The 17,396-nt window shown below is 46.9% G+C and overlaps 1 protein-coding gene across 9 annotated transcripts in view; it reads left to right on the top strand.

Annotated features, from left to right (window-relative positions):
• Window positions 1-17,396, top strand: part of NAV2 (neuron navigator 2) — a 690,497-nt gene that overhangs the window by 379,215 nt on the left and 293,886 nt on the right. The window contains exon 1 of one of the 9 annotated variants that reach the window (XM_064492509.1): window positions 10,215-10,402. The exons of the other annotated variants lie outside the window; for them this stretch is intronic. Within the exon in view, the coding sequence (XP_064348579.1) occupies window positions 10,352-10,402 (51 nt within the window). The 5' untranslated portion in view covers window positions 10,215-10,351. Of the gene's footprint in view, window positions 1-10,214; window positions 10,403-17,396 lie in introns of those variants that run through there. 9 annotated transcript variants of the gene reach the window in all.

Below are 17,396 nucleotides of genomic sequence, written 5' to 3'. Positions count from 1 at the left end.
CTTCACCGCAGGCCTGGACTGCGCTGGCCTTTTCCTGCCCCCATGCTGGGCCTCAGCTCTCCCCTCCGCCCCATTCTGTCTTGGCTCTAGTGCCCTGGGACCACCAACTTCACTATTTCTTTTCCTTTTTCAAACAACTCCTAGCTTCCCTACCCCTGCCCTAATGTGCCCTGCTTGTAGCTAGGTGACAGTCTTGGACAATGGGCCACGCTGGGGCTGACTGTTACCTTTCTCAGGTAATAGGATGCTATCACATGGGTACAAAGCCCTTACCTCTGAAGCAGTGGGTCTCAAACATTAGTGGGCCTCAGAATAGGCTGCAGGGCTTGTGAAAAACACTCCCACCTGAGTTTCTCATTCAGTAAGGTCTGGCATGGTGCCCAGGGATTTGCACATCTAACAAGTTCCCAGGTATTACTGATGCTACTGGTCCGAGGACCACACTTTGAGAACCACTGCTCTAGATGACCTATAAGGCCTATAACTTTAGGTCCAAGGCTATAGATATAGACAAACCCATGTTGGAATCCCAGCTATTCCATTTATGAGCTGTGGGATGATTGGCAATTTACCTAACACCTCTGTGCTTCCATTACCTGCTCTGTAACATACTGATGGTACTACTTTCAAAGAGTTATTGGGAGGATTGAAGATGGTGATTAGCTTAGACAGTGTTGGGGACATTCTAAGTATGCAAATACTCAATAAATGTTAGCAATTTTTATTATCAGAATAAAACAGTGGGCATTTCAGATACCCTGTGTCCACCTCCATAGGCTAGTGGTGTCAGAGCAGAGAAAGGCATGCGTTCTCCTCCAGTTGTGTGCCAGGTGCTGGGCCAGTCCCATGTTATTCTTTACCCATCTGCTCTGTGCTAGAAGGATGGGGATTCATCATCAATAGGGTTTTGTGGTCAGGGGCCAGCCACACATTCTGAGTGACTAGCCCTTGGTGTGACTCTGCAGAAGCCTGCCTGATAGGAACCAGCTCGACTGTAGGACCCAAGAATTAGAGGAGGGTCATCTACGATCTCTTGTCACATTTCTGTTGGAGTCCCAGAGCCCTTCTCTCTCACCACTCATATCGTGTGGTCCCTGGACTGACAGTTATAATGATAGAACCGCAGTTCTAAGTCTCCTGCTGCAAAGTCTCAGAACCAAGTGGGGAAATCTAGGGGCGACTTCACATGGCCCCAGGCTGCTCTGAGTGTTCCTGAAGGGAAACTACATACCAGATTCTACTTCGCGGGAGACATAGCTTGAGGTGGGTTACTTGGGATAGTAGCCGGAGAAATGCTTCACCCAAAGGCTTCTGTAGTCAAATGTGGGAAGTGCTCCATTTCCAGTTCCTAGTTGGAGCTCCAAGATGCTTGCTCGCATATTTAAACCTCCCAGAAGTCCTGCAGTTGAGAAGACACGTGTAAGATCGTTGAATGTAGTCAACTTGGTTTACCATCAGTTAATTTTGGGAAACTAGTTCTAGAAATTTACAGTTTTCCAGGTACCTTCATAGGTAGTACCTCACCTGATTTTCAAAACAACCCTAAGACGTAAGTATAATCATACCTGTTTTATACAAGATGAGGCTGAGGTGCTGAGAGGTTTATAACTTGACCCAGGTCACAGATCTATTTAAAAACAATCTATAGTTGCTTGACCTGAGAAAAAAATTTGGTGCATTTGATGGAATTTTATTTGTGGTAACAAAAATCATTAAAACCAAACAAAAATGAAAAACTAGCAAAAACAAATAAACAAAAAACCCCCACTAAGTGGGAATGGTACCTATTATTTGCCAAAACTCTTTCAGTGGAGTATATTTATATTATATATTGATCTTAGGTTCACGTGATTATGACGTCATCACACAGACAGAACAGCACGGGTTAAAAATGTAGATTCTGCAGCTAAACAGAGTTTAAATCCAAGCAATGTCACTTACCAGCTCTGACATTGGGTGAGCTACTTAACTTTTCTGTCCTGCTTCCCCCTTTCTAAGGTGTAATTTTCAAGCCTACATCATAGGTTATGATGATGATTCAATGAGATTTTACATGTAGACTTCTTAGAATGGTACCTGGCACATAGAAATTCCCTTATGAAAGCATTAATTATTGTTGCTGCTATTGCTTTTGTTAATAATACTGTTATTATGTAAAGTCCACTTGTCTTGAGAACCCATGAGAGTAGACTTGGATAGCAGCCAATAAGATCTAAGACCTAGCTTGGACCTCTCATTAAACACCTGTGCAACTTTGGACAACTCACTTAACCTCTCTGTGCCTCAGTGTCCTCTTGGAAATCATGCCAGCCAGCCATTTTAGTTCACAGAAGAGTTACCTGGATAACTGATGTAAAGTGCTTTGATAAACATAAAACCAAGTCACCTTGAATTCTCAATATCCACATTTGACTGGAGCATGACCAGAAAGGAAACTGTGAAAGGGAGTTGGTTCGGGAGAACCTCTCTACTAGTTAATGCCCTGCACTGCCGAGGCTGTTTGATCAACAGCAGCAGTGATTGTGACCAGCATAATTTCATGGGCCCGCATGGAAGCCAAAAGCGAGTCATTAGTGGCGCTGGGAGTTTTCCTTTGCTAAACAATGGTGCCCTCATTCTGGGATTTCCCGGGCTGTCCTCTGTTGACGTTGGAATAGAGGGGTGATTGTGTACACACACACTCTCTCAGCGGGTGCATCTCAGACATCTGTTTCCTCCTGTTTGCCCTCATCTCAGGCCCTGTGTAGTGGATCCAGAGGTCCAGTTCCATCCTCACCCCAGGGGCACTCATCATAGTCCCCCTTTCCTGGGCTGGGGGAAGGAGGACCCCTGAGGGTAGCTTGTGTACACTGCTTGGTGTATGTGTGTGTTTGGTGTGTGTGTGTGTGTGTGTACAGCAATTTCCTGGGAGATCAGGATGCCTAACAAAAGTGGAATCAATTTATCTACTGCTTTTGTTCCTAGGGGAAAAAAAAAAACACCATTGGGAAATAATATTTAGCCTACTTCTAGGGCATTTGTGTTCCTTTAATTGCTCAGTCATATAACTTTTCTGTGAAAAACGACAGTACTCCTTAGAGCAAAGTTTATTAGGGAGGCGCTCAATTCCTCAACAGTTCCCAGGGAGCGTAGACCACAGCCCCTTGGGAAAGACGATGCCTTTTAAATTGCTAACCTTAATCCCCGGTGACCAGAACTGGCCCCGAATGAAAGGGCTGATCCCACAGGGAAAATAAAATAAACAAAACCACACTACCCTCTCCCTCACCAAACCACAACCACCGAAAAACCAAACAAAGTAAAACCCCACAACCCAGTGCGACCCAGTGAGAATTTGAGGGCAGCTCTGTTCCAAACTGTTTCTCTGAATCATTCAGAGGCAAAACCAGAACAGAGGACAAAAATTAGAAACCATTTAACTTTTTAAAGTGCTTTGACAATAACTGTCCATATTTCTGGGCCCACAGTTCTGTGGCAGAATTTTTTTCCAACTTTTTTTTTGCCTTAAATCATTTATTTTATTTCACCTTATGTGAACCCCTAACCCAAATGTGTGGACTAGACAAGTCTAAAACAAGTCTTTAAGCCACTTCTGGAAAAGTCTGCTGGTCCCCACATCCTGACACCTCACTGGGGTTAGAGCTGGAGGTGGTGCGCCTCTGAGGGTGGGAGTTGGAGAGAGGCCTGACCGGGTGGAGGCCCTTCAAAGGAGGGGTCAGAGGTCACCCAAAGATTGTGCAATTTCAACCCTTATCTGCCTCATGGAGGTGGTGGGAGGGGGAGAGGCTGGAGGAGGAGCCCCCAGGCCTGAGGTGTTGAGTAGAGCAAATAAATACCAGAGGCACCTGGCAACCCTCACATACGAGAAGCCTGCTCTTCCGAGATGTGTCCTCTGTTGCTTGGGACCAGTTCGGCTGCCTTGTATAAGTCAAAACCTCTTGCCCTGCAGCTTTGAAGTTAGTCTTTAATCCCTCATTCATTCATCCTGAAATTTATTTTTTACCCTACACCCCTTCTATGTTTGGCAGTGTCTGGGCGGCTGTAGAGAGAAATAAGGTATAATCTTTGCTCTCAAAAAGCTCTCCTAGCAATGTTTAAAAGGAAATATCAAATGCCCAGATTCTCAGCAAATAAGAGGCCCTTCAGTCTGTTGAGTCACCATGAATTTTCTGATTGCTTCCCGAGGGCCTCCCTGATACACCCTCACTCCCAGTGTTTCCAGCCTCTCAATACAATTGGGCTTATTTTCAGTCCATTTTGCATGTTACAGTGGAATGAGCTGTATTCAGGGATTCTCCTGGAAAAGTGGGTGGGGGGTACTGGGTGATTTTTCAGCCTTCTATAGCCCTGACATTCTGAATTTGTTAACTGTGTTTAATTATACCAATGATAAGCTAAGTATCAGTCTGCGTGTACAAAGATGAATAAGATAGAGCACCTGTTTCTAAGCCATTTATAATCTAGTGGTAATAATATTATCAATACTAAGACCCACAACAGGAAATGGAATATGCCAGCTGCCAACTACAAGAGAAGATGGACTATAAGAAAGGCCATCAAGAAGATAGAAACAAAATATTGGGGACCACAAACGAGGGCGTAAATAGTTCTGATGGAAGGGTGGGATTGAAGAGAAGTTCACCAACCAAGTTAGTTTGCCTCTGGGTCAACAGGGTTATCATTCAGCAGAGACGGAAGGAAAAGCGCTTCCAAGCTGAGGGAACAGCCTGGACAAAGGCGTGAAGGTGTGACGGTGCATGGCCTGGTCCAGGGAGAGAGCAGCCCACAGGGACAATGGGAGGGGTGGTGGGGGACCCTGTCCCACTCAGAAATTCTCTACCGCCATCTGACCCCCATCACTGGAAGGAAGAAAGTAAATTGTGTGGGGAGCCAGGGGGCGACCAGTTAAACCCTGTTCCGGGAACACACTAAAGGCAGTGGCGTTTTGTATGTGCGCTGGGAGATGCCTTTACATAATTCTTTATCTTAAGAAAAAAGAAAAGGAGGTGGGAGGCGGGGAGAGAAATCCCTTGCTGGCCCAGCCAGCCCTGCCCTTTCTAGGGGCATATTCACTCATTTGTAGGCTAGTCACTGTGCCCTTGTGTCTGCCCTCCTGAAAGCCCTTCATCTTACTTTCAAACCCTCTGGTGGATCTCCTTGGACCCCCAGCAGACCCCAATGTTACCAGTTTGGCAGGGGTCTCACTGTCCTTTAAGGCTGGTAGAGGGGAGATGGCATCTTCTATGCTCAGGCTCTCCTTGCTGCTGGCTTTCAGTAAGAGATTTTTCTTCTCCAGGAAGGATTAGTGCTGTTCTTAAGGTTGATGCTCGAGTCCTGAAGAACCTGCCAGCTATGTACTTCCTCGAGCCTTTTATTTTAACTGTTATACATCTTCCTTCAAGATCTCAGGGCCCTTCCAGAGTGGGAAGGAGACTTACAATAAGTCTTAAAGCCCCTTGTAAAAATGTCTGCTCATAGATCGTCCTCATTATCCCAGGGATGGCATTTCCAGGAATTCATTTCCTGTATATAATTTGACAATAACACAGACACTGCAGAGATAGGGGGTCAGGCAGGCTGATCTGTTTGGTGGCTTCCGAGCTGGTTAAACAGAGCCAATCACTCTCCGTCTCTGAGCCTTTATCTGCAAAATAAGGAAAAACACTTTTCTTAGCATGGCTGTGATGAGTAAGCAAAAGTTGCCCTGTGCCATGCTTAATAGCCACTAATATGACTAAGATTTTCATTTGACAGGTGATGCTAATTTCTTCTGTACCATTTTCCTATTCAAGCCCAGTTATTTGGTGGGGAAATAGTGGATTCCCCATGTCAAGCTAGCTAGCTTATCCTTCCCTCGGGAGTGGCACACTGCTTCTGATCTTCCCTTTTGTCAGCCTTGTACCACATAGAAGCTGACATCTCCCCAGTCAGCCTCATCTGTGGGTGGAAAGGCACCAGCCCACATTCAAGCCTGTTGAGAGAGCCCATTTTGTCTGCTGTTCCCCGGGCCGGCCCCCACAGTGTCTGAACTTTCCCCTATTAGTCACTGCTTTGGCTGGAAGAGTGGAAGACCCCTGTTAAACTGAAATCCGTTATCTGGGAAACGCATTAAGCCATTAACAGCTGGACACAAATTAGTTTATCAGACAGGGGCTGGACTTGCAGGATTTAGGAGTGAAAAGGAGTTTCACAGATCATCAGTTTATAGGTGAGGGAAGGAAAGTTCATGGAGGAGCAGGTCTTTGGGATTAAAGCCTCAAACCCTGCTTTCTGGCCCGATTCTCCTCCCCTCCTCATTCTGCCTTGAGCAAGATGAACACTCCTGCTTTCATTCAGGAGATATTTATCACGTGTCTACTGAAGCTGGGCAAGTGCAAAAAATTCAGAGAAGTTGAGAGGAGGGAAGACAAACATGGGAATAAGCGAGTGCTGGAAGATGTGGGATGGATCTCTTGGATGCCAGCAATGAAAAGGTCTAGAACATAGGATGCTGTCAGCAAAGGGCAGATCCATCCTCTGGGGGGTCAGCACCACCTGGGGTTGCCCAATACAGGGCCTGGAGCCTGATCTTGTGGCTACCATGAGAATACAAGAGAGGTCACACTCAGGGAGCTGGGCTAAGCTGAGGGTGAGGGATGGGGGTGTCACTCCCTACAAGGGTCAGTGCTGAATTTTCACACCCAGGGGATAGGTCAGAAGGCCATGAGCTGAAAAAAGAGGCCAACAACTGGCAAGAACCAGATCACACTTCAGGGCAAACCTTCACAAACCTTGTTCCCACCAGCTTTGTCCTATGTGGTCCACACAGAAAGGGGCTGATCTCTCCCTTAATTCATGGAAGATTACAGCAATGAGAGGAGGAAGAAGAAAGGTGCTGAGAGAGGCAGCTTGGTGAATGAGAAACAGTTCTCCAATGTGTAGGAGGTTTTAAGGAGCCACTTCTATTCCTGAAGATCTACAGGGTCCTGCTACCTGCTGGGGTGAACGCACAGCTGTTACCCCTTGGAGCCACTCCCTGCATCCAGGGATCCATGATGACGTTAGTCTGCTTTTCCCAGCACCTTCCCTCACTCATGTCCTTACTCTCTATCCCCTGCCTGATTTCAACAGCCTTCCAGCTGGTCTCCCTCTCTCCAGCCACTGCCTTATCAAAACTGTCCTCTTGCTATTACTAGAGAGGTCCTCCTAAAACGGGGATCTAATCAAATCACTCCCCTGTTTTATAAGAATTCAGGGTAGAATCCCTTTTAAAGGGACCCAGGCTGCTCCGGCCTAACAGATCACTCCACTTCCTGCCACTTCATCTCTACATCTAGACCACCCAGAACCTGCCATGCTTTTTCACTTCTCTGCACCCTAGAACATGCTGTTCCACCTTCCTGGGAGGCATCCCATCTCTTGTCCAGCCTGCCTTTATCTTCCAGATGCAGGCCATTGTAACCTCCATGAAGTTCTTCCATGCTTCCCAGTCTTGTCCATAGCTTTTTTCTTTCTGCCCCAGCTGCCCACTATTCATCCCTGTTTTGAAGCAGCTGTCTCATTGCACTGCAACTGGTGGTGTATGTTTTCATCTTCCAGTAGACTGTGTGTGCATGGTAGGTACACACACACATACAGAGAGAGGGGGAGAGAGAGAGAGAAAGAGAGAGAGAGAGAGAGAGAGAGAGAGGGATTCCTCTTTGATTCTCAATACCCAACTCAGAGTCAGGTAAGGGCATCATGGTAGATGATCAAGGAGTGTTTGCTAAGCGAGCTAGCATACCTGTGGTCTGAAGGGTGTGAGCTCTGAAAGGCAAGGCCACAGGATTTATTCCCTTTAATTAAAGTTGAGGCAGGTGTCCTCTCAACTCCACCCTGCAAATTCCTCCTTGCACCTTGCATCTTTGACCAGCAAAGATTTTTGACTGGGAACCAAATATTCATTCAATGACTTCCTGGGATGTGTCATTTTTTAATGTTCTGGATATCCTAGAGAATGTGATAAGCCGAGAGGTGCTTCCCAAGAAAATGCATAATGCCCAGTCTCATGGCATTTTCTCACATCCAGAAGGTTTCTGGGCTCCGTATCCTCCCACCCAGCTCTAAGAATCGCCTGGCTTAAAATAGCTGCAATAGAGAGCTTGTGTTTTGCTCTCTTGGCCAATAATATTTTGTCAGGCTTTATTTTCAGGAAAAAAAGTTATTTTTGAATCTCATTTTCCAAATACATAAGTGTATTTTAATATGGAATATGCTTTTAAAAATGACACATGCTTTCCGTTTTCTGTTTCTTTAGGACGTGCCCCTTCCCTGGAGGCAGCATAGATGACTTTGTTTCATTCTCCAGAAATATGTCTAGAGATGTACAGAAAAGGGTCTCTTGCAGTCATCCAGTCTAGGTCAGGGCCTCCGGCAGGTTGTGGGATACGCTACCCAGGTCTGGCTTTGTCCTCATTGTAAAGGAAGCTGCGTGAACTTAGAGTAGGACAGTTATCAACAGTTTTCATTTGGAAACATTTACTGAGCTCCCACCCCATACCACACACTGTTCCAGGCACTTGAGGACACCTTGGGGGAACAAAATAGACAAAGTCAGAAACTAGAATACAAGTTAGCTAAGTTCACACAGTGAGGAGAACAAGGAAGGAATGACAACAGTAATGGGCTAGAGAAGGTTGCTACATGAAAAGTCAAAAGTCCCTCAGGAGGTGACATGAAAATGAGACCACGGGCAGCTCTAGGGGAAACAGTGATCTAGAGAGAGGGACTGTCAGGTGCAAAGGTCCTGAGGTGGGAAGGATTTCCATGTGTTTGAGAAAAAGAAAGAAGGCTACTGCTGCTGGAGCCCAGAAGGAGAGAGTGGGAGATGAAGTTATAGGCCATAGAAAAAGAGTTGGGATTTTTCAACTATGAAGGGAAACCAAATCCTGAAAGGTTTAGTCAGGTAGCTGGGTCAAATGGGCATGTTTTAAAGATCACTTTAAAAAGACCAGGACCCATTCTATCACCTCCCCTCATTTTGAACAGTTTTGACTACTGAAATGAATGTGTAATAAGGCAACTGCATGAGTTCTCATTATAGCTCTCTATCCGCAGGGTCAGTGCAGCCCCAATCAGATACAGCCCCCAGGTCTTGGTGACATCTTGCCTTGGGGAGCTGAGACTTTGCAGGATACTGAAGGTTGCTACGGAGCCCTGGAGTGTCGCTTGCCAGATTAGGGGATGCTGGACCCAGGCCAAAGGTTGGGCAGGAAGGCGAAGAGGTGCCCAGCCCTCGAGAGTGTCAGAGGAAGGCACAGGGTGGACAGGACAGGTCCCGAGAAAGAGCCGCCTGTGGCCAGTGGGGAAGGCAGAAGAGGAAACAAAAGCCACATAGCTTCTTCCTCTGTCCGCTGGTTGTCACCTCCACACCGCTACCTCCCCACGTCCTTTTAGCGGCTGCAGCAGCCAGGTGTGTTTGAAAATACTGGAGCTCAGTCCTTCACGTAGCAGGAAATAAATATAGCTGGGGGAGCTGCATGTGAGCCGGGGCGGGGTGTGTGTGTATGTGTGGCGGGGCGGGGGTAGTAGGGGGTGGAGGGGGTAGTGATAGTGCGTCCATCTCGCCGTCAATTCCAGCTGCTCCAAGGGGCCGCGGACCTGAAGTGGCCAATGGCAGACAACTTGGGTGAGTTCAGTGCAGAAGGAAAATGCAAACCTTGCTGAGCACATGTGGGGAGGGGCGTGGGCTGTGTCTGGGCCCAGGACCCACGAGGACCCGGGAGCCACGGACTGCGCTCCCGCAGCCCCAACTCGCCCCCTCCCCCGCCCCATCAGACCTCCCCTATTTCTGCCTAAGCCTGCCCCGCCTACCCATGCCCTCCCCGAAAGAGTTAAGTTCCTCCCCCCTCCAACCTCTTTTGCCCCTTCCGCCTCATCCTCCCACCCCACGCCGTGGCAAGCTGGTCAGTTGATGCGCTGAGGGCCAAGCCGGGCGGCCGGCGGGCCGGCGAGGGGGCGGAGAGTCCGCCGGCCCGGACCCCCCTCCGCCGCGGCCCCAGCGGCCCCCGCGCTACGAAGCGCGGGCGCTCGGACGCAGGGGGAGTTGTTTGATTTGGCGGAGGCGTGGAGGCCGGCGGGGAGCGAGCGAGGGAGGCACGAGAGCCGGGCAGCGCGAGCGCCGGGCTTCTGGGGAGGGTCCCCGCGCGCGACAGCAGCTTCTGGCGGGGGTGAGGCGGCCCCGGGCTCCAGGGATGCCCGGAGGGGTCGGGGGCAGAGAGGCGACTCCGGACCAGACGGCCCGACCTGCCGGGGCGCGCGGGCAGGTGCTTCACCCCCCTACCCCGTTTTTCCCCCTTTTCCTCTCCCCCTTCCCTCCTCGCCTTGAAGTAAGATGAGCGTGATGCTGTGGCGTTGGGACCAGAATAACACCACCATGAAGCTGGTAAGAGTGGGTTGCAGCCCTCACTCCCGGGGCACTGCTCTACTTTTTATTCCTCACCCCAACCCCCATCCCCATTAGGAATTGCCTCCCATGATGGAAAGCCCCTGAAGTGAGTTCCGTACTTGGTATTTCCCTTATTGTTTTGAAAATAGATTTCAGGTTTTTTTTTTTCTTTTAATCTGGAAAGTGGATGTGCGTTTGTGCTTGTGAGCTATTGAAGGCGGCTGGGAATGGGCTGCATTATCTCCAGACCCTGCCACCTACGAATTCCTGGGGCTCTCTTGGGTTGCACGCTGGGGATTGTCTCCTGCGCGTTGATCGGAGTTCTCAGTGCGGGTTCCCGGTCTGCATGGGCTGCCCCACCCCACTCCCATTGTGTTTTGATAGTTTCGGATGCATGCGGGGGTTGATCTCTATTGCAGTTTGGCTTGTTCGGGGGAAACAAACGTGAGCCCAGTTTGTATATGCGCTGCGACCTCTTCTCCAGCCTCTTACAATGCCTTAATTTTCTTTCAAGCTTGTAGGAACCATCTAGGCGGCAGGTACTTTTTCCCTCCTCCGATTTCAAAAATAACCGCCCATCACTCCTGGGGCGGCTGAGGGGAGCCTCGTTTTCCTCTCTGCCCCAGGAAGCCTGAATTGTTTCTCCATCACAAGGAGAAAATGTGATCATAAGGCTCTTCTCTGGGTTTTGCTTTTGTAATTTGTTTTTTATCTGATGGTTTCAGCTGGCGGAGACCTTAATTCTCCATTGAAGTCAGCCAGTGCTGTGGCCAAGACAGTTGCTCCTTTGGATGTCAGCTTCCTTCTCAGTAATATGGGGCAAGTTTTCACCTTGTAGAGCTGGTGTGAGGATCAGAAATCATATTTGTAGGTTTCCTGGCACAAAGTAAGGACTCAATAAGGAATGGGTGTTTATTAATAAACTGGAATTAATACTTATTGGGGTGAACTCTCCAAAGATGTTACCCCCCAAAAAGTCATAGCAGCTGCATTGGGTACCAAGATGGTAAATCAACGTAAGCTGGTTCTTCGTATAATGAACTTATTTGTTGGAAAAATGGCACCTTGCTTTTCATACTTCTTGTGTTATGTTTGGCCTGCCTAACTTTAAGCTACTATTTTACAACTTCATTTAATGTGCTGTAACATTAGCAGACGTTATGCACCTTTGCTGCACTATGTCAGGATTCCAGTTCCCTAATCCTTTCCTGGAATCTTTCTCCGACCAGACTGTTGTGGGAGAGCCCGGAGTTTCACACATTTTCTCTCCATGCTACACCTGAGATGCCATTCTAAGATACAGAATAGAAAAGTGGAGTCCTGCTCTGGACTGGGTAGCATCAGGCAGCCAGACCTAAATGCTCTCAAGAAGGAAAAGAGTTATTTCCCTGGTGGGGAAAATGTATGGCATCCCAGGAGACAAGTTCTAGAGCTTGGTGGCAGGTGGCTATGGTAAGGTCTGGGATGTCCTCACTGCTCCAGTGTAGCTGCCCTTTTAGCCTATGGAGGGAGCTTTCCCCAACATGAGTCAAAGGTCAGCCTTTATTGGGTCTGTCTGGGTCTTTAGATTTGAGTCTCAGTTTTCAGCTACCTTCGGTGAGGACCACCCAAGGTAGTTGTGATCCCCAAAGTACCTGCTGGGCCAGGTGGGGGAGGGGCTGCAGGAGCTCAAACAACCTGGAGGCACTGGGGGAGGCAGCAGCTACTCTCCTGGGCACCCCACTGGCCCCTTGCCCCAGGCAGGAAAAGTCAATGCCTGCATCTTGACATTCATATGGTCCCTACTATCCTCAAGGATGGGTCTCAGCTTTCTGCAGAATCCTAGAAACTACAGACACATCATTAGTTGACACCTTTTTGTTTCATCATTTGCTGATTGATTACCAGTTTGTTGTGTGTTGACTCTGGGTAGAGCTCTTTCGTGGTGGGAGGCTGTGCTTGCAAAAGGCTCTGCTTTCAGATGATTCTCAGTTTGAATTCCAATCTTGCCTCTCCCTGATCTCCAAATCAGTCTTCCTCATCTGTAAAAGAGGCTTTTACAGTCCTCTTTCCCAAGGTGTGAAAAGATGAAATGCGAATATAGAAACAAGGTCCTGCACAGAGTCTGAAATATGGGTGTCTAATAATGGGGACAACAATTGTTATTGTATTTTTTTTTCTTCAACAGTCAATGAGACATATCTCTGTCCTCCTCTCCATTGTGCTGTTGGGTGAATGGTTTTTTCTCCCAATGAGTTTGGGGAAAACAAACCTTTCTTACCTTTGGGTCATTAGTGGTCCTCAGTAGGAAGGAGCTCTTCTGGGAACATCTTAGAAGTCAATTGTGTGTGACTAACCATCCCAGAATGGGGCCTGGGGCCTGAGGTGCAGGCCTGAACTTTTATCACTGATGCAGTTCAATGAACATGAAGTCAGTGAACCCACAGCTGGAAAATTCACGTTCTGACTGAATAGTGGAATCAAAGGTTTTGCTTCATGTTCTATTTTAAGGTTAATTGGATCAAAACAAAGCCAAGAGTAATTAGAGGCAAAACTTGCATCTTTCTGTGTTATCTCTGCAGGGGAGTGTCAGAAAGGCACCTGCCCACAGAGGGTAGAAGGCAGTGGCTGGTAAATCCTTCTCTGTCCAAATCTGATCCGACAGGGTCATGGGACCTTTGATGAAGGTGAGAGGCGGTGACTGCTCAGGCCTAAAGCAACTACTGGGAGGGGGTGAGCAGGGGGCACAGCCCTAGAGCATGATGTGGGTGGTTCTGACATCCTTATCACCGCTCCCTTCAGTTCCCTTCTTTCAGATAATTTCAGCTTGGGCAGGGCAAGGAGAAACAATGAGGCCACTTCTGGAGCAGCTTGTATCCCCTGAGAAGTGGCAGAGCCAAAGACTAGGGAGAGGAAAAAGCAGCGGGGGAGGCCACCCTTGCAGCCCGTCCCCGGGCCCAGAGGTAGGTGCTCCAGCTAGAGAGACCCACAGTCACAGCTCCGTTCAGGAACTACTAGCCCTGTGACCTGGGGCCAGTTGCGTAGCCTCTTCTAGCCTTGGTTGGCTCCTCTGTAAATAGGTGCCATGCTGCCTCACAGAGTTACCATGAAAATTAGAAAAAAGTGTGCATCAGGCTTTGAGCTCAGGGTCCAGCAATGAGTTGACAGGCAGCAGATGGTTGCTCCTGTGATTGCCAAATGCTCCAGTAGCGTGTGCAGGTCTCTGTGCACAGAGAAAACACTCAAGAGAAGCATTCCCAGTGTTAACAGGGCTCAGTTCTTGGGGGGAGATACCAGGGGTTTTCTTGATCTTTACTTTTCCTTATATTTTAGATTTTGTACAATGACCATACATTACATTTATCATTAAGGAAGTATAGAAAATAGTGCTAAAATAATCTTATAATTAGTGTTAATCATATTAATAGCTAACATGTATTGATCCTTTACTTTGAGCTGTAGTCCATGTCATCACCATAACCCTAAGAAGGAAAAACTATCATTATCCCTATTATTCAGATGAGGAAATTAAAGCTCAGAGAGGTAAGCGACTTGCCTAAGATTCCAGGGTTAGTAACTTGTAGAATGTCTGCTTTGTCGGATGGCAAAAAGTTTAAGGCTGTGGCTTAAACTGCTTTATCATGAAACCATGCATGTGTCCTGGAGAGCGGCAGGGGCTTCTGCTGAGCTAGGGATGCATGCATGTGCTGTGTACAGGCCTGTGCTCACCACTGGTGTTTCTCTCTGCAGGTTGCCATGCCCTATTATCATCTTTGGTCAAGGAGATGCTGTGAGTGAGGTAGAGAGGAAAGGAAACACAGTGAATGGAGCTGGGTTGGGTCATTGCCCTTCAGTGTCCTGGTAAACACTTACGGGGCCCTTCCTCAAAATGAGGGAGAAAGTGGCTCTGAATGAAGAATAATTGAGAATAATGATGGTGAGGGAATGTGCCTCTGACCTTTGACCTTTCCCCAGAGAGGCATTGGTCACAGGCCCCCAGGCCAGCCCACAGCCAGGCTAACAAGCAGATTTAAAGAGGTCAGTGGGTTAAAGGGCCCTGTCTGCCTTTCTGCAGTTATATTGGTCCCTCCAGAGGCAAGGATGCTGTGGGCACTGCAGCGCCCATAAGCGACCATGTTCTGTGTCGAAAATCAATGGTCCTCCAGCTCTTACTTGTCTTTCTGTACATAGACTGATTCTTGTCTCAACAACTTTTGCTTTTTTTCTGGATAAAGCTCGTTGACCACTCACCTGAAGGTACTCCTGTCTTCTGCTGGAAAATATCAGTAATTTCCACTTTCAGAAACTTCTAGAACTTTCCCCTGCTTCCACTAATTGTAACCGGAATAGATTTTACCATTCCCAGGTACTGAAATCATCATGTCCATTTTCTATTAATTCCAAAAATCTCCAGAGCAAGAAACTCCATCCTTTCCTGGAGAAACCAGGCTGAAATATACAGGAACATTTCCATATGCAGTTCTGCTGTGGGTAATGAGCCATCATAACCGTGATATACTTTTCAGAATTGAAACCAGAGCAAGTAAGGATGGTTTTGACTTTGGTTAATTACTGGGAAACTAAAGAAATGAACATTGGGAGGGGAGGAAAGTAAAACCCCCAAATTAGTAAATGACTTCTGTAGGGTAACATTTTGAGGTAACATGTTTTCCTTAATTTTTGTGTTAATATGGATATAGAGATTTATAATTGGTCCCGCTGGTGACCCAACAGTGCTCTCATTACTTATGCTAGTGTTTTTGTGTGGAGCCAGCAAAAATTTAAAAAAAAAAATTTTTTTTTTCTTGGTTTTGTTTCTGGTTTCTGTCATAAAATGCCAGTCACCTAGAAGGCATGTGACCAAGTTTTTTCCCAGCATATCTAGGCTCCGAGGATATATGGACCAGACTGCCATTGTCCACCCAGCTACTAGCCTAGGGCTCCTGGTTGGGTGACACAGGAGCTATTCCAAGCATTGTTCCTTTTGACTCAGATGTTGCAGAAGTGCTGGCTATGATGTTATAGGAGCAGCAGCCAGGGAGGTGGCGAGGCCGTGAAAAGAGGCAAGGGGTTGAAATGAGTTGACAGATGTTATTTAAACAGGGTAATAAAGTGTGATGGAGATGTTTGGGATGGCTGGGAGGTAGGAGAGAATGGTCCTTCCCACCACAGATACTAATTACTTCCATACATAACTCTGTGGTGTGGGACAAGGATTAGCCAGTGTTACATGTTATCTCTGCCGTAGTGAGAAAAGGGCTTGTGCTCACAGGGAGCATGATAGGACCTGAAACACAAACAAATCTATGGGAAGGAAGGTGCTTTAAACAGGGATTTGTCAGCTCAAGTCTGTGCCCTGGGCTTAAGAGGGTGTGTATCTGTAGAGGGTCCAGGGGAATCTTAGTCCCCACTTATGACTCCTGCCAGCTTCTCTGGCCTTGTTACTGATGTGAAGTTTCAGGATATAGACTGCCCACTACGTCACTTTCCTGGTAGGAAACCTCTTGTGAGATCCTTCTTACTAACGAATGAAGCTCGCTCCTCGAGTGAAACTCGCTCCTCCACGGCATTCAGGGCCCTCCAGATGACAGCAGTGTTTTAAATTTTACTGTGCAGGGCTTCCAGATAGAAGCTGTTTGTTCTTATTAGTATGGTCAGCTCTGTGATTTTTCCGCTTTCACTGCTTCCTCAGACTAAGTGCTTCTTCCATCTGCCCATGTACTATCCCATCTTCCAAAGCTCACAGCAAGTCTCCTTTCTTCTAAGAAGCCCTATCTGACCATACCCTCTTCAGGCATCTCTGGCAGGCTGTAGTGCTAACCCGCTTTTGACCCCGTACTCCCCTGAATTCTTACGCTGCTTGTGTGTATGCCGTGTCTCTGCTACCAGACTTAGAGTGGTGGTTGGGGGTGTAGATGATCAGCCTCAGTTCCCTCCCAGCTCTGCCACCAATAGTCTGTGTGCCCTTGAACAGTAGTACTTCATCTCTTTGAGGCTCCGTTTCTTCATCTATAAAATGATGAGGATAACCGTTTCAAACCTGGGGGTGTTTGATAAAATATATGGATTTCGAGCAGCACTGAGCACATAGTAAGTGCTCAATAAATGTTAGCTATTGTTCCAACAATAGTGATGCATTCATTTATTCAATAAACATTTATCAAACATCTCCTCCAAATCGGGGGATGCACTAGTAAACAGAAAGCCATTTTTGCCTGCATGGAGCTTATATTTTAGTGGAGGAAACAGATGATAAGCAAAGTGTGTAATATATATATATATATATATATATATATATATATATATATATATATACATTTTTTAAATTGAACTACAGTGGATTTACAATGTAGCATTAGTTTCTGGTGTACAGCATAGTGACTCAGTTATACTATATGTATTCTTTTTCAAAATCTTTTTCATTATAGGTTATTACAGGGTATTGCATGTAGGTCTCTGTGCTCTACAGTAGGACCTTATTGTTTATCTGTTTTATATATGGTAGTTAGTATCTGCTAATCCCAGACTCCTGAGTTATCCCTCCCCGACTCCTTCCCTCTTTGGTAATCCTAAATTTATTTTCTGTGTCTGTGAGTCTGTTTCTGTTTTGTAAATAAGTTCATTTGTGTCATTTCTTTAGATTCCACATATAAGTAATATCATATGGTATTTGTCTTTCTCTGTCTGACTTACTTCACCTAGTATGATAATCACTAGGTCCGTCCACGTTGCTGCAAATGGCATTGTTAAGCAAAATATATATTTTTATGTTGATGGGTGCTATGGAGAAAAATACAGCAAAGTAATAAGGATAGGGAGGCTGGGAGAGGTCTCTCTTTACTGTAGAGTGATGAAGTGGGACTTCACTGCAAATGTGACATGGTTGTGGTAATTATTATCATTATTATCACCCCTCAGGGAGGCATTATAAATAGACAACTGTATAATTTATTATCCCAGCCGGGATACTCCTGAGAGTGAAAGGGGAGCTGTGAATAACTGCACGGGGACC

This window comes from Camelus dromedarius, chromosome 12 (assembly GCF_036321535.1).
Source record: "Camelus dromedarius isolate mCamDro1 chromosome 12, mCamDro1.pat, whole genome shotgun sequence".
NCBI lineage: Eukaryota > Metazoa > Chordata > Mammalia > Artiodactyla > Camelidae > Camelus > Camelus dromedarius.
Note: the sequence above shows the minus strand (reverse complement) of the source record. Positions and strands in the feature narration are given on the sequence as shown.